Source organism: Diceros bicornis, chromosome 3, assembly GCF_020826845.1.
Source record: "Diceros bicornis minor isolate mBicDic1 chromosome 3, mDicBic1.mat.cur, whole genome shotgun sequence".
In the NCBI taxonomy this organism is placed as follows: domain Eukaryota; kingdom Metazoa; phylum Chordata; class Mammalia; order Perissodactyla; family Rhinocerotidae; genus Diceros; species Diceros bicornis.
Genome location: NC_080742.1, coordinates 58,660,504 through 58,681,289, shown reverse-complemented (window position 1 = coordinate 58,681,289; position 20,786 = coordinate 58,660,504). Strand labels below are relative to the sequence as shown.

The 20,786-nt window shown below is 34.7% G+C and overlaps 1 protein-coding gene across 1 annotated transcript in view; it reads left to right on the top strand.

The window, feature by feature from the left end:
- The window catches only part of DPY19L2 (dpy-19 like 2), a 102,919-nt gene that overhangs the window by 10,421 nt on the left and 71,712 nt on the right, over nt 1–20,786 (top strand). Inside the window, exons 4-6 of the mRNA XM_058569085.1 lie at nt 2,259–2,396; nt 16,173–16,293; nt 18,993–19,086. Coding sequence (XP_058425068.1) covers nt 2,259–2,396; nt 16,173–16,293; nt 18,993–19,086 — 353 coding nt within the window. The remainder of the gene's footprint in view (nt 1–2,258; nt 2,397–16,172; nt 16,294–18,992; nt 19,087–20,786) is intronic.

Genomic DNA, 20,786 nt, shown 5'->3' with positions numbered 1-20,786 from the left:
TTTGACACCTAGTCTATAAAAAGGAGATAATGCCATCTGCCATACATATTTCACATAATTATTGTGAGGATTAAATGTGATAATGAATGCCAGAATTGCGGAATTTTACAGTTAAGCGAGACCAGGACCATCCTCCAGATCAGCTAGTTAGGAGCCAAATGAAGAACTGAAACTGGCTCCGCTGCTCTTCTGACTCTACTCTAGCCACTAGTGGCTCTTCTAGCCACTACTTTTGTTTGTTTGTTTTTATTTGTGGCTAAAGTAAAATTTAAATTTAAATTTAAAAAATTTAAAAATAGCAGAACTTACCATTTCAACTATTTTTAAGTGTACAGTTCTATGACATTAAATACACTCCTATTATTGTGCAACTGTTACCACCATTTATCTCTAGAACTTTTTTATTACCCCAAACAGAAACTGTATCCATTAAACACTAACTCTCTCCTTCCCCCTCCCCCAGCCCTTGGTAACCTCTGTTCTACTTTCGGTCTATAAATGTGCCAATTCTAGGTACTTCAGCCACTGCTATTTTTTTGTGTGTGAGGAAGATGAGCCCTGAGCTAACATCCCTGCTAATCCTCCTCTTTTTGCTGAGGAAGACCAGCTCTGAGCTAACATCTGTTACCAATCCTCCTCCTTTTTTTTTTCCCCCAACGCCGCAGTAGGTAGTTGTATGTCATAGCTGCATATCCTTCTAGTTGCTGTATGTGGGACGCGGCCTCAGCATGGCCAGAGAAGCGGTGCGTCGGTGCGCACCCGGGATCCGAACCTGGGCCACCAGTAGCGGAGCATGCGCACTTAACCGCCAAGCCACGGGGCCGGCCCCCAGCCACTGCTTTTTAAATCTCACCCTATAGCCCCCTTAAAGCTTTAAAGAATTGGATACGTTAGCATTTGTATGACATTGGAATTTTTAATATTTTATAGTTATTATTTCCAAAGAGAGGATATAAAATATTATTAAATACAGAGTGTAGCTGTGGTGGAGTCTGGGCTTTAGTGACAGATCACTGGATTCAGGTAGCAGTTCTGTGCTTCCTTGTGTGACGGCTGTGGGCTGTGGTCAGTTAACCTCTCTAATTCTCAGTAATCTCATCTGTTAGCTAGAAACAATGCCAGCCTTACAGGGTTTTATTGAAAATGAAGGAGATAATGAACAAAGCACATAGCACAGTACCTGGCACAAAACAATAGCTGTTATTAATAATACTTACTTATATATTTTCTATTTCTCCAAGTGTAGACTTACGCGTGTTAGATATCCTTTCATCGTAGTATTGTCTTGTTGCCCTCATAAGCAGAAAGGAAAAATCCTTACATGAACCCATATTTCACCAATCAAAACTATGAAGAAATGCTCTTTCGGACATCAGCTAAAACAGATCTTCAGTTTAGTAGCCACTAGTGTTGTTGAATTGATCGAAAATAAAGGATTTGTATGAGACAAGAGTGAGTGTAGCATTGAAGATTATTTTTAATTTTTTAGGGGAGAGTGTATTACAAACAATGTGGTCCTTTATTTGCTTTTAGACTTCAGGAAGGTAAGCAAGAAATTGATGAGGGAAGTAATATGAACAACATGCTTTTGTTAATCTTTGAATATTAACTAAACAGCAACCTTTATTAGCCTAATAAAGTCATTATTTCATTTGCTGGAATAACACCTAGGGTAATCCCCTTTTCAGGACACAGCATTCGTGTCATGAGCAACGGTAGTCAATTGACATTTAGTTAGCTTTCACTTTGTGCAGAGCTGTTAGATGGGGCTAGGAAGTAAGTTGCAAGTGTGAAGTTCCTTCTCATGATGCTGATGATCATTATATGTTATTTCTTAAGAGCTGGAAAAAAAAAGATACTTTTCTATATGCAAAGTTGTACAAGGACATGAAGGCGTCTCTGTTTATGCCAAAATTCATCGGATCTCAACTTCTAGGCATCTCATAATGTAGGGGTAAAAATCAGGCTTGGTAGAATTAAAAATATATTGTATACACATTTTAAGACATGGTTAGAAAAGCTCCTTAATACATTTAACCGTCCCTTCAGCTCTTTTTCAAACCTACAGAAAATATGAAAGAACAGTGATAACCTGAAAACGTGTGCTTCTTTGAGTCCAAGAATGCAGTAGCAAGGAGAAATTAGAAAGTCTTATTATTGACCTTTTCCTTTTTTCACAAGAAATTGTTCTAAAAGGAGTTATAAAAATAAATATTTTCAAATTTTACTTACATTGACAATTTGTGCCTTTTTTAAAGGGACTTTATTATTCCTACTTCAAGACCATTATTGAAGCACCTTCATTTTTGGAAGGATTGTGGATGATTATGAATGACAGGCTCACTGAATATCCTCTAGTAATTAATACAGTGAAACGCTTCCATCTTTATCCAGAGGTGAGTAAAATTTTGTGACAAATATTTGTAGAGTGATTCTTTTTTATCAGATAAAAATAGTAAGTAAGCACAATGATGTTATAAAAAGGAGGGGACCTTTAAGGTTTATTGATTGTATGTGTCCTTATAGTTGAGCAGAGTATCAAAAGTTCCTCTCCTAAATTTAAAGACCCCAGAATCTATGTTCACCTTATGAACTCAAAGACTAGAACCTTATTGTTGAAGTAATGACCAGCGTAATAGACAAGACGTGGGAAGGAGTCAAGAAGAGTTCTAAATGGGGATGATCTGTTGGCTTTGGAGACCGTGTGGATGGGCATACTGATCACGTGAAGGGACAGTGAAAGTGATTAGCAGTACAGTGACCATGGAGTTACATTAGTAAAGCAAGGTTTACTTAGTCACATAGCCAGAAATCTATGAATATCTTCCAGTGCTTAGCCTAACAAAGTATGGATTTTGTGGTAGTCTGCAAGTTCTAGAAATTGGAAAAACAACAAAAATTAGTAAATTCAGTTTGTGAACTCTTCAGATAAATGCTAATTTGACATCATGGTAAAGTACTACTTTTGAGTTATCTCAGAATCCAGCAGATTAGTTAAAAATTATTGCTTTTTAGTCCTTTCTTCATATTTTATAGCTTTTAAAAATTATTATTTTGATTTTGAAATGTTTAAAATTACAGAAACTTAGAGAATAATGTGCAAATATGCGTGATCAACCACCTAGAATAAGGAAATGCTCCTCTTTTTGCTTCAGATATTTTAAAATAATTAAAGCATTATAAATACAATTAAAGTCATCTTTGTTCTGCTTCCTGGCCCAGTTTGCTTCTTTCCCCTTCGCACAAGTATCATTATCATGAATTTGATGTGTGTGTCCATCCGGTCCTTGTTTCCAAGGTTTGTTTTATGTGTTTTTGTAAATCCACATAAATACTCTCATGTTGACTATATCACTCTACAGCTTTTTCCTCAATATTATATTTTTAAACCCTGTGTATGTATATATATATATTTTCTTTCTTTAATTTTAACCATTTTATGAATTCCAGAATTATTTGTACATTTCCCTATTCATGGATATTATGTTATTTCCAGTTTTTAAATTATAAACAGTTCTAAAATGTATATTCTTGTATGTGTTTTATAACTGTTTAGGTGCAAAATTTTCTCTAGGATATATTCTAAAAGTAGAGTTACTGTGTTGTAGATGGTGTGTTTAGTCAACTTTATCACATATTTGCTAAAGTGCTCTCTGAAGCGCATGTAGCAATTCATACTGCTGTGTAGGAGAATTCACTTTTTTTCGTATCCTTATTAGATTTCAAATTATCAAAATTTCTGATTTTTACTCTTCTAATGGCTCTGATTTGCTATTTATTTTAATTAATACTTCTCTTATTATTTGTGTAGTTAAGAATGTTTTCATGTTTAATAGACATTTGGATTTGTTCTTCTATCAATAACCTGTAAAATCTTTGTCACCTATTTGGTGGTTGTTTTCTTATTGATTTCTTGGTGTGATTTATATATTTTATAGAGTAATCCTTAGTGATACATGCTGTATACCCTCTTCAGTGAAATGTGTCTTCCTGTTTGTTGCTCATTTATTAATTGGATTGTTTATTTTTTTAATGTTGAATCTTAGGGTGTTCTTTGTATATTCTAGATACTGCTATTTTGTCAGATACGTGGTTTGCAAATATTTTTATCCCAGTCTATGGCTTGTCTTTTCATTCTTCTTTTTTAAACATTTGGTAGAATTCTCCAGTGAGAACACTTGAGCGTGGAGAGTTCTGTTTGGAGAATTTTTGCATTTGAATTCACTTTCCTTAATAGTTATAGAGCTATTCAAATGATCTGTTTTATATTGGGTGAAATGTGATAGTTTGTGTTTTTCAAGGTCCATTTCATCTAAATTGTCAAATTTGTGTGTAGAGTTGTTCATAGTATTCCTTTATTATGCTTTTGGCATATGCAGACTCTGCATTGATATTCCCGGTGTTATTCCTGATACAGGTAGTTTGTATCTTTTCTTTTTTTCCTTGTCAGTCTTGCTAGAGGTTTATCAATTGTATTGACCTTTTCAAAGAACCAGCTCTTTCTTTTCATTGACTTTCTCTATTGTTTTTCTGTTTTCAATTTCACTTATTTCTGCTCCTTACTGTTTCCTTTATTATTATTTTTCCTGCTTTGAGTTTATTTTGCTCTTCTTTTTCTAAGTTCCTAGGTGGGAATTTAGATTATTGATTTTTTCCTTCTTTTCTAGTGTATTGATTTTACTGCTATTCATTTCCCTGTCAACACTGCCTTATCTCTGGTTCACAAATTTTGGAATGTTGTCTTTCATCTTTTTATACACTTTACTTTTTAGAGAAATTTTAACTTCAGCAAAATTGAGTGGAAGGTACAAAGATTTCCTATATCCTTCCTGCCTCCATACATACTCAACCTTCCTCACTATCAGCATCCCCCACCAGAGTGGTACATTTTTTACAACTGATGAACCTACATTGACACCAAAGTCCATAGTTTGCATTAGGGTTCACACTTGGTGGTGTATATTCTATGGGTTTGAACAAATGTGTAATAGGGTATGTCTACCATTATAGTATGATACATAATAGTTTTCCTAAAAATACTGTATGCTCTGCTTATTCATCCCTCCTTCTCCCAAAACCCCTGGAAACCATTGATCTTTTTACTGTCTCCATAGTTTTGTCTTTACCAGAATGTCATATAGTTGGAATAATACGAGTAGTATGTAGCCTTTTCAGATTGGCTTCTTTCACTTAGTAATATGCATTTAAGATTCCTCCATGTCTTTTCATGGCTTGATAGCTCATTTCTTTTTAGCACTGAATAATATTCCATTGTCTGAATGTAACACAGTTTATTTATCCATTCACCTACTGAAGGACATCTTGGTTGCTTCCAAGTTTTGGCAATTATGAATAAAGCTGCTATAAATAGCCATGCACAGTTCTTTGTGTGGATGTAAGTTTTCATTTCATTTGAGTAAATACCAAGGAACATGATAGCTTGATTGTGTGGTAGGAGTATATTTAGTTTTGTAAGAAATAGCCAAACTGTCTTCCAAAGTGGCTGTACCATTTTGCATTCCCACCAACAATGAATGAGAGTTCCTGATGCTCTGTATCCTGGCTATCATTTGGTATTGTCAGTGTTCTGGATTTTACCTTTCTAATAGGTATGTAGTGGTATCTCACTGTTTATTTTACATTTCCCTGATGACATATGATTTGGAGCCTCTTTTCATATGCTTATTTGCCATCTGTTTATCTTCTTTGGTGAGGTGTCTGTTCAAGTCTTTGGCCCATTTTTTAATTGGGTAGTTTGTTTTCTTATTATTGTGTTTTAAGTGTTCTTTGTATATTTTAGATAATAGTCCATTATCAGTTATGTCTTTTGCAAATATTTTCTCTCAGTCTTTGGTTTATCTTTTCATTCTCTTGACGTTGTCTCTTGCAGATCAGAAATTTTAATTTTAATGAAGTCCAACTTATCTGCTTTCTCTTTCATGAATTGTGCCTTTCGTGTTGTATCTAAAATGTCATTGCCCAACCTAAGGTCATTTAGATTTTTTTCCTGTTATATTTGAGGAGTTTTATAGTTTTGTTATTTATGTTTAAATCTGTGATCCATTTTGAGTTAATTTTTGTGAAAGGTGTAAGATCTGAGTCTAGATTTATTTTTTTACATGTAGATACTCATTTGTCCAAGCACCGTATGTTGAAAAGACTATATTTGCTCCATTGTAATGCCTTTCCTCCCTTGTCAAAGATCAGTTGACTACATTTATGTAGGTCTATTTCTGGGCTCTCTATTCTGTTTCATTGATTTGTCTCTTCTTTTGCCAATTTCACATTGTTTTGATTACTGTAACTTTTATCATAAGTCTTCAAGTTGGATAGTATAAGTCCTCCAACTTTGTTCTTCTCCTTTGATATTGTGTTGGCTATTTTGAGTCTTCTCTCTATAAACTTAGGAATCAGTTTGTCAGTATCCACAAAGTAATCTGCTGGGATTGATTGGTATTGTGTTGAATCTATAGATCAAATTGAGCTGACGTCTTGTCAGTATTGAGCCTTGCTATCCGTGGACATGGACTGTTTCTCCATTTATTTGGTTCTTCTTTGATATCTTTCATCAGAATTTTGTTGTTTTCCTTATATAGATCTTCTACATATTTAGTTAGATTTATACTTAAGTATTCATTTTTATGAAGGTGCTAAGGTAAATGGTATTGTGTTTTTAATTTGAAATTTCGGTTGTTCATTGCTGGTATATAGGGAAGTGATTGACTTTTGTATATTATCCTTGCATCCTGCAACCTTGCTATAATAGATTCTTAGTTCCAGGAGTATTTTTGTTGATTTATTTGGATTTTCTACATAGACGATCATGTCATCTGTGAACAAAATATTTTATTTCTTACTTCCCCATCTGTGTACCTTTTATTTCTTACTTTGTCTTAGTGTATTAGCTAGGACTTCTAATATGATACCGAAAAGGAGTGGTGAGATGGGACATCCTTGCCTTGTTTCTGATTTTAGTGGGAAAGCTTCAAGTATCTCACCATTAAGTATGATTTTAGCTGTAGGTTTTTTCATAGATATTCTTTATCAAGTTGAGGAAGTTCCCCTCTAATCATAGTTTACTGATAGTTTTTTTTAAATCATGAATTAGTGTTAGATTTTGTCAGTTGTTTTTTCTGCATCTGATGATATGATCTTGTAATTTTTGTTCTTTAGCCTGTTGATATGATGGATTACGTTAATTGATTTTCAAATGTTGAACCAGCCTTGCATACCTGCAGTAAATCCCACTTCATCATGGTGTATAATTCTTTTTATACATTATTCAGTTTGATTTGCTAATTTTTTTGAGGATTTTGGCATCTATGTTCATGAAAGATATTGTTCTGTAGTTTTCTTTTCTTGTAATAACTTTGTCTGGTTTGGTATTAGGGTAATACTGGCCTCAGCAAGTGAGTTCCTAAGTATTGCCTCTGCTGTATCTTCTGGAAGAGATTCTAGAGAATTGGTATACTTTCTTCCTTAAATATTTGGTAGAATTAATTGGTCACCCCATCTGGTCTTGGTGCTTTCTGATTTGGAAGGTTATTAATTATTGATTAAATATTTATAGATATAGTCCTATTCAGACTGTCTATTTCTTCTTGTGTGAGTTTTGGCAGATTGTGTCTTTCAAGGAATTGATTAATCTAGGTTATCAAATTTGTGGGCATAGAGTTGTTCATTATTCCTTTACTATCCTTTTAATGTCCATGGGATCTGTAGTGATGTCCCCTCTTTCATTTCTGATATTAGTAATTTGTGTCCTCTCTCTTCTTTTTCTTAGTTTGCCTGGCTAGAGGCTCATTGATTTTATTGACACTCTATTGTTAGATGCATGCACATTAAGGATTTTTAATGTCTTCTTGTAGAATTGACCTCTTTATCATTGTGTAATGCCATTCTTTATCCCTGAGAGCTTTTCTTACTATGAAGTCTCCTCTGTCTGAAATTAGTATAGCTGTTCACACTTGCTTTCAATTAGTTTTAGCATAGTATATCTTACTTCATTCATTTACTTTTAATCTATATGTGTCTTTGTATTTAAAGTTGATTTCTTTTAGACAACATATGGTTGGGTCTTGTTTTCTGATTCACTCTGACAGTCTCTGTCCATTGATTGGGGCATTTAGATCATTGACGTTCAAAGTGATATTGATATAGTTGGATTGGTGTTTGCTATGTTTGTTACGGTTTTCTGTTTGTTCCCCTTGTTCTTTGTTTCTACTTTGTCTTCCACTACTTTATGCTTTTTTTGTTTTAATTGATCATTTTATATTATTGTGTTTTCTCTCCTTTATTAGCATATCAATTATAATTCTTTTTTTACTTTTTTTGGTGGTTGTTTTAGAGTTTGTAATATACATTTATAACTAATCCAAGACCACTTTCAAGTAACACTAAATCACTTCCAGGGTAGTGTGAGTAACTTATGATAACAAAATAATTCTAAGTCCTCCCTCCCAACCTTTGAATCATTGCTGTCATTCATGACACTTATACATAAGCAGACATACATACATAATCATATGTAATTGTTTCTATTACTATTTTGAACAAAGCTGTTGTATGTAGATTGATTAAGAATAGTAAAAAGAAAAGTTTTTATCTTCATTTATTCTTTCTTTATGTAGATCCAAGTTTCTAATCTCTTTTTCCATCTCTCTAAAACACTTCTTTACAAAATTCCTCAATTTTTGTTTGTCTGAGAAAGTCTTTATTTCTCCTTCACTTTTAAAGGATAATTTCACATGATACAGAATTCTAAGTTTTTTTTTTTGTTTTTTGTTTTTTTTTTGTGAGGAACGTCAGCCCTGATCTAATATCTGCCAATCCTCCTCTTTTTTTGCTATGGAAGACTCGCCCTGGGCTAACATCCGTGCCCATCTTCCTCCACTTTATATGGGATGCCACCACAGCATGGCTTGCCAAGCAGTGCGTCGGTGTGCACCTGGGATCCAAACCTGTGAACCCTGGGCCGCCGCAGCAGAGCACGCGCACTTAACCACTTGCACCACTGGGCCGGCCCCCTGGGTTGCTTTTTTTTTCTCTCAACACTTTAAATATTTCACTTCACTTTCTTCTTGCTTGAATGGTTTCTGAGAAGTCAGATGTAATTCTTATCTTTATTCCTTTATAAGTAAGGAGTTTTTTCCTCTGGCTTCTTTCAGGATTTTTTCTTTATCTTTGATTTTTGTAGTTTGAATATGATATGCCTGGGTGTTTTTGTGGGTCATGCTTGATGTTCTCTCAGCTTACTGGATCTGTGGTTTGGTGTCTGACATTAATTTGAGGAAATTTTGGGTCATTGTTTCAAATATTTCTTCTGTTTCTTACTCTCTTCTCCTTCTAGTATTCCTATTATGTATATGGTACACCTTTTGTGGTTATCCTACGGTTCTTGGATATTCTGTTTTGTTTTGTTTTTTTGTCTTTTTTTTATTTTTGCTTTTCAGTTTTGGAGGTTTCTATTGAGATAAACTCAAGTTCATGGATTCTTTCCTCAGCTGTGTCCGGTCTACTAGTAAGCCCATAAAAGGTGTTCTTGATTTCTATTACAGTGTTTTTGATCTCTAGCAATTCTTTTTGATTCTTTCTTAGAATTTCTTTTTCTCTGCTTACGTTGCCCATCTGTTCTTGCATGCTATTTATGTTATCCATTAGAGCCTTTAGCATATTAATCATAGTTGTTCTAAATTCTTGGTCTGATAATTCCAACATCCCTGCCATATCTCAGTCTGGTTCTGATGCTTGCTCTGTTTCTTCCAACTGTGTTTTTGGCTTTTAGTGTGCTTTGTAATTTCTTCTTAGTATATGGACATGATGTACTGGGTAAAAAGAATTGCTGTAAATAGGACTTTAGTAGTGTAATGGTAAGGTGTGGGGATATAGGAAGCATTCTATAATCCTGTGATTAGGTCTCAATCTTTTCTGCACCTGTGCCTCTGTGTGAACTTCACAAGTGCTTCTCCGTTTTTTCTGCCCGCTTAGGTGCAACAGGATGGGTAGCGTGGTCTGGAGTTGGGTATTTCCCTTCCTCCCTTAGGTTAGGCTCTGATAAAGCCCTAGCAGGTTAGGCTCAGGTAGAATAGTTTCTCCTGAGGGCGGGCTTTGTGAAGAAGAACAGAGTGCTCGGGTGTATTTCAGAATAGTCCCTTTTCCACTCCCCCTGCCAAAGCAGGAAGAGATTTTCTCTGATATCCACTGTAAGAATGTGGTGAGCTCCTAGAGGTAAAACTCATCAATGTGTGGGCACTCCCCCTATTACTGGAGTTTTTCACTCTCAAACTTGTCTATGCTGTGCTTCTAGCAATTCATCAATTATAGTTTAGATTTTTCTACTCTCCAGCAGATTCCCATGGAGGTTTCTGCCAATAAGTTGTGATTCTCCGTATTTGCCTGTCAATCTCTCCAATTTTGGGAGGTTACAGCCTACCCTGTAACCTCACTTCTCTTATGGATCTAAGAATAGTTGTTGATTTTTCTGTTTGTTCAGCATTTTACTTGTTAGGATGGAGTGGCAACTTACAAGCTCTTTACATGCTGGACTTGGAAACCTTGTATTACATTTTATTCAATTAAATGCATATTTTTTATTTCCCTTGAGACTTCTTATTTGATCCATGGATCTTTTTTTTAAAAGTGGGTTTTTTAGTTTCCAAGTGTTTGGAGATTTTCTTTTTATCTTTCTGTTATTAATTTGTAGCTTAAATTCATTGTGTTTAGAGAACATACTTTGTATCATTTTAATTCTTTTAAATGTTGGTTTGTTTTATGCTCCGGGATATGGTCCATCTTGATATATATTCTGTGAGCGCTTGAGAAAAAAAATGTGTTGTGCTGTTTTTTGGTGAAGTATTTTATAAGTGTTCATTAGATCCTTTAGATGATGGTGGTGTTGATATTTTCTCAACTTTTGCTGATTTTGTGTCTAGTGCATCTATCAGTTGTTTAGAGAGGGATACTGAAGTCTCCAATTATAATTGTGGGTTCATCCATTTCTCCTTTTAGGTCTATCAGTTTTTCTTCACATATTTTATAGCTATGTGTTTAGTACATACTCATTTAGGATTGCTATGTGTTGTTGGATTTTTATCATTAAATAATAACCCTTTCTCCTTTGCTTGTAATTTTGTTTGCTCTGAAGTCTACTTTTTCTGGTATTACATAGTTACTTGTTTCTTTTGATTAATGTGTGCATGGTACATCTTTTTCTATCTTTCTACTTTCAGCCTGCCTTTATCATTATATTTGAAGTGAGTTTCTTGAAGACAGTTGTCATGTTTTTTTTTTGTTTGTTTGTTTGATGAGGAAGCTTGGCCCTGAGCTAACATCTGTTGCCAGTCTTCCTCTATTTTGTATGTAGGATGCTGCCACAGTATGGCTTGATGACTGGTGTGTCGGTCTGCGCCCGGGATCTGAAACTGCAAACCCCGGGCTGCCAAAGCAGAGTGCGCGAACTTACCCACTATGACACTGGGCTGGCACCCACTTGAGTCATGTTTTTTAATCCAATGTGTCAGTCTCTGTCTTTTAATTGGTATATTTTGTCACTTACATTTAATATTATTATTAATATGTTTGGGCTTAAGTCTGTTATTTTTGTTTTCTGTTTGTTCTTGGTTTTTCATTTCTCTATTTTCTTTTTTTTTGTCTTCCTGTAGGTTATTTGAACATTTTTGAATATATCTCTTTAATGTAGCTTTTTTAGTGGTTGTTGTAGCTATTGCATTATTTGTACATAACTTATTACAGTCTACTGCTGTCATCATTTTATTAGGTCAGAGAGGTGTAGAAATCTTACCTCCCTTTACCCTTTCTTCTTTATAACATAATCATCTTAAATATTTCCTCTGCATCCATTTAAAACCACATCAGACAGTGCTATGACATTTGTTTTAGCCATCAAACTTATTTTAAAAGCTTAAGAGGAAAAGGAGAGTCTATTTTATTTTACCCATTTTTTAAATTTCTTCCTTTCTGATGTTCCAAGATGCCTTCTTTCATCATTTCATTTCTGTTTAGAGAATTTTCTTTAGCCATTCTTTTATGGTAGGCTGGCAACATATTTTCTTAGTTTTTTTTTTTTGTCTTGCATGTCAAATTCCCTTCGTTTTCTGAAGGCTGTTTTTGCTGGATGTAGGATTCTGGGTACCATTTCTTCTTTCGCATTTGAAAGATGTGCCACTTCATTCTGGCCCTCTGTGGTTTCTGATGAGAAATCTGTCAGTTGAATTGTTTTTCTCCTTTAGGTAAGATTTTTTTCTTCCTTGTTGCCTTCAATACTTTTTTCTTTTTTAGTTTTCACAGGTGTTCAAAAGTATGATGTTTAAAAGTTTTTGAAAGTGTGATGTATCTTGTTGTAGATTTCTTTGGTTTTATCCTATTTTTGGTTCTCCTGTCCTTTCAGGACTTCGGTGACACAAATGTTAGATGTTTTGTTATAGTCCCACAGGTTCCTAGAGAACTATTTTATTTTTATTTCTTTATTTATTTAATTTTTATTGTATTTTTTGTTATTATTTTTTTCAGTTTTCTGTCTCTTGCTCAGATTGAGTAATTTCTATTGTTCTATCTGCCAGTTCACTGATTATTTTCCTCTATCCCCTTCATTCTGCTGTTAAGCCCATCTATTGAGTTTTTATTTTGGTTATTATATTTTTCGGTTCTGAAATTTTTGTTTCTTCCTTGTATATTCTATTTCTTTGGTAAATAAGACTTTTCTATTTCTTTTGTAAGACTTTCTGTTTTTTCATTTGTTTCAAGCATGTTCCTAATTGCTCATTGGAGCAATCATTCTAATATTTTTATGATCTCATTGTTGGAATCTGTTGATTTTATTTTTCATTCAATTTGAGTTCATTCTGATCCTTGATATGATGAGTGATTTTCAGTTGAAATCTGGATATTTGAGCATGATTTTATGAAACTGGATCTTATTTAAACCTTTGTTTTAGCTGGCACCACTCCTGCAAAGGAATGAGAGGGTGCCTGCCATCTTATTACTGCCAGATGAGTGTAGCAGTCCAGGTTCCCCTCCTGGCGTCTGTTGACCCCGAGATGGGGGTGCTCCTTATTACTGCTGGGTGGGATGGGATTTCTGACTCACCATGTGGTCTCTACTGACACCGTGGTCGGGATGGCCTTGTTACCACTGGGTGGTGGTGAAAGTCCTGACTCTTCACTAGGCCTCCTCTGACATTACCCCATTGGGAAAGGAAAGAAGTGACTCATTGCTGGTTAGGGTGGAAATCCAGGCTCCCCACATGGTCTCTACTGGCACTGTGGGGATAGACGGCTCTCTACTTGGCCTTCTTTTACACCATCCCAGTGGGTGGGTTTGGGTGACTTGTTAAAGCCTAGAGAAGGTTGAAGTCTAGATTCCTCATTTGACTTTTGTTGGTGGGGGTGGGACTACAGTTTTTTTCTGTGGTGTTTGGTTGGAGCAGAGATATTTTTGTCAAAAGTTTTCTGTATTCCTAGGCTGTCCCTTTCTTGGTCCTTTGGCTAGAGAGCAGGCTTTTGTTAGTCCTTTTTGTGTCTGCACCCATTGGTGTTTCTGGTTGTCAGCCTCATAACTCCAAATCTGAGAAAATAAGGCAAAAGGAAAGTCCAGGGAACTCATCACCATGTCATTCCTTGGGTCCTGAGATCACTAGCTAGTTTGCCTTCTTCTCTCTGCCTTTTAGGGTCTTCTTGTATTTGATTTATATAATTCCTAGGAGTTTTAGTTGTACTTGGAAGAATAGTGAAAACTGCATCTACTCCATCTTCCCCAAAGTAGAAATTTGCATTGCTTCGATATTTATATATTGTTTTTTCACTTTCACGCAGTTCAAGTAATTTTATAATTTCCCATGTGATTTCTTCTTTGACTCATTGGATATTTAATATCGTGCTGTTTAATTTCCAAGTACTTGAGGGTTTCTCAGATTTATTTCTTTTTTTGATTTCTATAAGTACTTTTCAATGTAATTTGTCACAGTAACAATTGTATAGTATAGACTTGCTTAAGATCTAAGATGAAAGAAGCGGTTTTCTGCACCAGCTTTCTCTATATCCCAGTTTATCCTTCAGAGGTGCTTTTCTGTTTTTATTTCCTCTGATGATTATCTGTGTAACTCTGTTGTAAATGTGAAAATCAAAGAGACAACCCATTTCTTGAATCCTCAGCTTTAATGTTGACTTACTCTGTGTATATAAGATGAACATTTAGCTTATTACACTAGCCCTATTTCTCCCAGTGTTTGGTAATTATTATTTTTAGTTTTTTGGTTACTTTTGGAACTTTATATAGTAAAATCTCTGTTTCTTGTTCCATTAATTTCTGACAATATGGTCTCAAAGACATTAGCTAATTTTTTCCTCTTTTTTCAAAAGTATTTATTGAATAATTAGCACAGTTTTCAGTTTCTTTGATATTATGAAAAAGTAATCATGGTAATGTAGTTCAGTTGTTTTTAAAACTTGATAGCGTTGTAAGGACAAGGCAACATGGAGTTATTCAGTCTTATTTTCATATCACATGAATACAATATGGAGAAGATCTAGATTTACTTGTAATTGTACGTAGTACTTTAGTATTGAAGTGAATGTCCAAGGAGACATTGTGTTCCTGTGAATACTTTTTGTGTTCACAAAGAGATTAATTTCTCATCTAAAGCTAAAAAGATGAGTTTGGAACAATATGTTTCGGAAAAGCAAAAGCGTTTAACACTTGCTATATCCCAGCACTTATATATGAGCTCTAATCTCTCATCACTCTTGCAAGATGGTTGTTATTAACCTCATTTTAGAGATGAGGTAGGTGGCTGAGGTTCAGAGTTTGAAGGATTACTTCAGGCCATAGAAACCATAACTTGCAGAGTCAGAATTTGAGTTCAATTCTGACTTCAAAGACGTGCCTTCCTACTATGTTAAGCTGTGTCCCAGAAAAGCATATAATTCTAGATTTAGCACATACATTTAATGTGGTAATTTTTTGTACATTTATGATAAATACACAAGAATATAAATGATCAATTTTAGTAGAAGGTCGGTTTTATAAAATAAAGTGATAAAATAATAAATCTATAGTTTTTGGATATTAAAAGATGTTTATGATGTTTAGTGATGTATAGTACATTAACATTTTATAATACATGACATTATATAATATTTAATAACTTTAGCTGTGTGTTTTCATATGCCTAGGGTGAGATTGGAAGGATGATCACCAAAATATTAAAAGTAGTTATCTCTAGGTGGTTTTTACTTTCACTTTGACCTCTTATTTTTTTACTTTTATCCCCCAATGATCTTGCATTAGTTTTTCCAAATCTATAAAATTATTTTAAAAAAATCTCCCAGGCATGAGCATTTTGTTTTTTGTTTGTGATTTTTGTTGTTGTTCTTTTCCTTGTCTTTAAACTTTTTAAAGTGGATTGCAGAATGGGAAGAATTGGTTAATTAAAATCTGCTTGGTGAAAGTTTTAATGGGCACAGGAACTATTATTCCATATGCGGTTGGTTTTATATTTTGTAGACTATGAATAAAAGAAATTCAAGGACCTAAATGAAATGTTATGAAATATTTCTGTAAATCTTTGTATTTTGCTATTAATAATCATATTTTAATTATATATATATTTGTTTTTTGAGGAAGATTTTCCCTGAGTTAACATCTGTTGCCAATCTTCCTCTTTTTTTTTTTTGGCTTGAGGAAGATTTGCCCTGAGCTAACATCTGTGCCGGTCTTCCTCTGTTTTGTATGTGGGTCGCCGCCACAGCATGGCCACTGACGAGTGGTGTAGGTCTGCACCTGGGAACCGAACCTGGGCTGCCAAATCAGAGCACACCAAACCACTAGACCATGGGGCTGGCCCCTTAATTATATACTTTGCTACTATTTTAGAGCTACTATTATTTATACTACAGAGTTGATTACAAGAGTATATTACAGAGATGTTGATCACAACATAAATTTTTGTAGATGCACATTACTCAGTAATACACTTTAGTTTATAATGTGTGTGTGTCTGTATAATTTTTAAATGACTATTTTCCAAATGAAATGATTTAAATAAATTTGTCAAACTTTATAACGTCAAAGGCAACCATTGTAAAGTGGTATTTTGGAAAAATTATTATGAAGATAATATATTTTCCTCCAGTATCTCTTTTTGTATCTTTTGTAGGTAATAATAGCCTTCTGGTATCGCACAGTTGTGGGACTAATGAATTTAATTGGGCTAGAAACTAAAACCTGCTGGAATGTCACCAGATTAGGACCGGTAAATGAAGTTCAAAGCTGTGAAGGCATGTTTCTTCCTAAATGCTGCTGTGTTGTCATTAATGTTTACATAAACATTTTATAATGTTATGACTCATTTTAAGAATTATTGTAAACTGCTATGACTGATTTTTTTTCTTTAAAACCATCTAGAACTGATTCACCTAAAAGGGTATTTACCCTTTAAAGTAATTTTCTGAGAAGGCTATGTACTTACTAATACGAGTATTAATTTGGAATTTAATTTGAATATTGGTATACCTCAGTGTAAGGCAATCCTGATAATGTCATTCTTCCATTTCAGAATAAGAAGATATAAAAAAAAGTTTTAAGGTAGCTTGAATATATAAATTTGAGGGATGTAGATTAGTCACACATCTTCCTGTAATAGTTAACATAAAAATTTAGTTATGCACACATATTTAAAAATCAGATATACAATAATAGATTGATTTAGAAATACTGCTTTTTTATATACTCTCACAGTCCATGAACAGCTGTAATCAAACTCTTCATCTACATCCTATACATCAGTATCGTTGTCAAAGAACCACTTTTGGAATCATCTAACAGTTTTCCAGGATCTATAATTGTCACTTCTGTTTAAGATGTTTGCAATTTAGCACTTTTACAATTTAAGTATAAAGCTGTCCTTTGAAACTCTTATTTGAAGTCACATATATCTATTTGCATAACATTTACACAGTCATTTTTTTCTTTATTTCTTCATATTCTCCACAACATGACTGCTTACTATATTTTATAAATATATTTTTATTGACTTATTTCAATAACATTCATCTCTCAGAATATGTACTAAATCTGTATTTCTGTATTTCCCTTACGTGTTTACTGATTCCCTCACGTGATTTTTATAACATCTAAAATAGCATTGATAGACGATATTTGAGAGGCAATTAGACCTTTTTTTGTGCAAAGTAAAAGAATCGAGAAAATGTGTCATGAAGTGAGAGACTTTGTAAGGACTCAGTCAGTTTAGAAAGTATAACCTTTTCTGAGGGATGGAAAAAATCACCTTATGTATGTACATATATGCTGTTTATAAAGTTGCCACTAAGTGATAGGTTAGTGTTAGTGCTTGGGACCCCAAGATGAACCAGGTAGACATGGGGCTTTACTCTCGTAGAGTTTGTATATAAAAGGAGTGTTAGTGGTTACAACCGTGATGGATACTGGAAATAAAATAAAGTTGCTGAGGTTAGGAGTAAGGGAGGAGAAGTGTTTTAAGAATAGGGCCTAGCATAGTCAACAGTTCTGAGGCAAGAGAGAACTGAAAGAAGGCTAGATTTCCTGGAGCAGAGAGAGAGAGAAGAAAAAATGGTGTGAAATGATGCTGAGAATGTAAGCAAAGGTCACATAATGAAGGGCCATTTTCTGGTTAAGGATTTTGTACTTTATTCATCGAAGAATTTTAATAAATTTGCATTTTAAAAACATTATTTTGGCAGTTAAATGGAAAAGATACTAGTAAAGGGCAAAAGTGAGGTCAGTGAGGCCAGTTAGGAGACTCTTGTGCTCTCAGCAAGTAATTCCAGGAAAGACAACTGGGAAGTGCCTGGATTTTAGTTATTTTGAAAGCAGAATTGACAAGATTTGGTAATTGTTTGATGGGTGAGGGGAAGGAGAATGAAGTTACCTAACACTGGTTTCTGGCTTAAGTAATTGAACCCCTTTGAATGGTAAAAAACATTTTAAAAGTAGCAGGTCTGAATTGCTACATTAGTTTGAAGTACCTGAGAGACCTGAAAGTGGAGATGTCAAGTGGCTACTTGCACATACACATACAGGAATGAGAAGAGTTCTGGGATGAATATAGACTTGGAGTCATCTGTGTATAGGTGATCATTGGAGCCGTGGAAGTGGGAGAATTTCCTTAAGGAGAATATGCAGACCGAGAAAAGGAGAGGGTGTATGACAGAGCCTACGGTGGTCCAACACTGAAGGGGGGTGTGTAAAGGAAATTATTAGGACAGACTGAAAAGGAACAGTTAGAGAAGTGGAAGGAATCAGAAAGGCCAGCCTTCAGATCCTGGGTCCACCAGTAACAGCTAAATAACTTTTGGCAAGTTACCTAAGTTTTTTATTTTCTCAGTCATTAAAAAAAAAGTATTTTCATACCAACTAATCTCATAGATTTGTTAGAATTATGTGAGATGATGATGGTAAAGCACCTAGTAGAGGGTGTGTGTGTTTATATATATATATATAGTCTTATACATGGAATATATTAAGTATTAAGGTTCTGGTTATACATAATAATGGCTCAAATAACTAGATTATCTCATATTGACTAAAGCTGCTTCTTGAGCTCAAGAGCCATATCTTACCTATCCTAGAGCCTAGCAAAAGATGAAAATAGTGCAGTGGATTTTCTCTTGTAATTCAAGTGACTCTACAGACAGTTCTAGATACTGAACAATAACAGCTTCCCTAAATAAAATGAAGCATCAGCTAATCATTACAGTATAATAATACTTCATAAGGCTAAAGTATAAATAGAACTACAATAAAGTATAAATGTAATTAATAACATCTTATGTAAGCAGGAAGTACTAATATAACTATTAAATAGAGCAGCAATCTGAAAAGCAAATGCTTTCGACAAATTCATGAGCTTTTGATTACAAAGCACTGAGATAATTATGCCCAATTGCTTCATAGTCATTTATTCATTAAATACTGAATAATCTGTGTCTTTTTTAAGGATTTGGAGACCCTGCTTACTTTTATGTTGATGTGATTTTTATTTTAAATGGAATAATGATGGGATTGTTCTTCATATATGGTGCATACCTGAGGTAAGGCTACTGTATTAAAAGATCTTTCAATGGGCTTATAAGGACGGGCTGACATTTGTTGAGTTAATGAAAAGGGTAATTAATGAGATTAATTGATTAATAGTAGGAAAGTTCGTAGATTTATTTTTTCAGAAGCTTAGCCAATATCATGCAACCAGAAACTAGAACTGTCACTAAACTAATATCTTAGAAGCCTCCCTTTCATCCTGTGGAGATTTTTTTTTACCTAATTAAGATTCCTTAACGAAGTTTTTAATGAAAATATTTCCAGGTCATGTGTCAAATTATTGTAACCTTAGAGGAGATCTTTGGTTGGCATTAGTAGCAGATTATTCTAATTTTAGTCTCTGTATGTGTGTAATTAAGAAAGCAGTAAAAGAAAATGTTTATCATGTGTGGCAGACACTTACAGTTGATAGCCTATCTTTCTTGATAACAGTACCACAATTTGGTTTGGGGTAGCAGTGTGCCTGGTCTCAGGTGAAAGTTGAAGTTAACTATGACAATCATATATTCTGCTTCCCACTCTCCATTGCACCTTGGGATGGCCATATGAGCTAGCTTTTTCAGTGAAAAATAAGGTGAGGTCAGCCTTGGTTACACTTAGGAAAGCACTTGCCTTTCTCATAAAAGAATAGATTCAGTTTCTCCTCTGTTTCTTCCTGCTTTTACTTGAATGTGATACTTGGAGCTGCTGCAGTCATATTGCAACCATGAGGCCGTAAACATAGCACATATGTCTGCCCTAACATCCTTCTGCTGCTGAACCAATGCCGATAGACACTTATCTTTCATTTTCTTGTTGAATGGTATAATAAACATCCATATTATTTAAGGCACTTTTGTCAGGTTTTCTGTTTCTTAGAGCAGAATATGTTCCTAACTGAACCATCAGCTTTCTTTACAATGTTATTCTTGAACTGTACAACATTTACATTAAAAATCTAGATTTAATCTTTCAACAAGAATATTTTTTCATAGAGTTTATTTCTATATAGAGATTAATATATATACACCCCTTGTTTTAGAAACTTTTCAGTATAAAAATACTAGCATAGGGGCCGGCCCGGTGGCGCAAGTGGTTAGGTGCGCACGTTCCGCTGCGGTGGCCCGGGGTTCGCTGGTTCGGATCCCGGGGGCGCACCGACGCACCGCTTGTTAAGCCATGCTGTGGCGGCGTCCCATATAAAGTAGAGGAAGATGGGCATGGATGTTAGCCCAGGGCCAGTCTTCCTCAGCAAAAAAGAGGAGGATTGGCATTGGATGTTAGCTCAGGGCTGGTCCTCCTCACAAAAAAAAAAAAAAAAAAAATCAGAAAAAATACTAGCATAGAGGGGCTGGTCCCATGGTGTAGTGGTTAAGTTCAGCACGTTCCGCTTCGGTGGCCCAGGTTCATGAGTTTGGATCCCAGGCACAGACCTACACCACTCGTTCAGCCATGCTGTGGCAGTGACCCACATGCAAAATGGAGGAAGATAGGCACAAATGTTAGCTCAGGGTGAATCTTCCTCAAGCAAAAAGAGGAAGATTGGCAACAGATGTTAGCTCAGGGTGAATCTTCCTCAAAAAAAAGTAAATACTAGCATAGAATCAATGGAAAATTGTGACATATTCAACATTGTACCAGTTGTCCTATCCAGCACAGTAAGTCAAGAAACAGTAGTAGTATAGTAAGTATAAGGACTGGAAAACTTGAACAA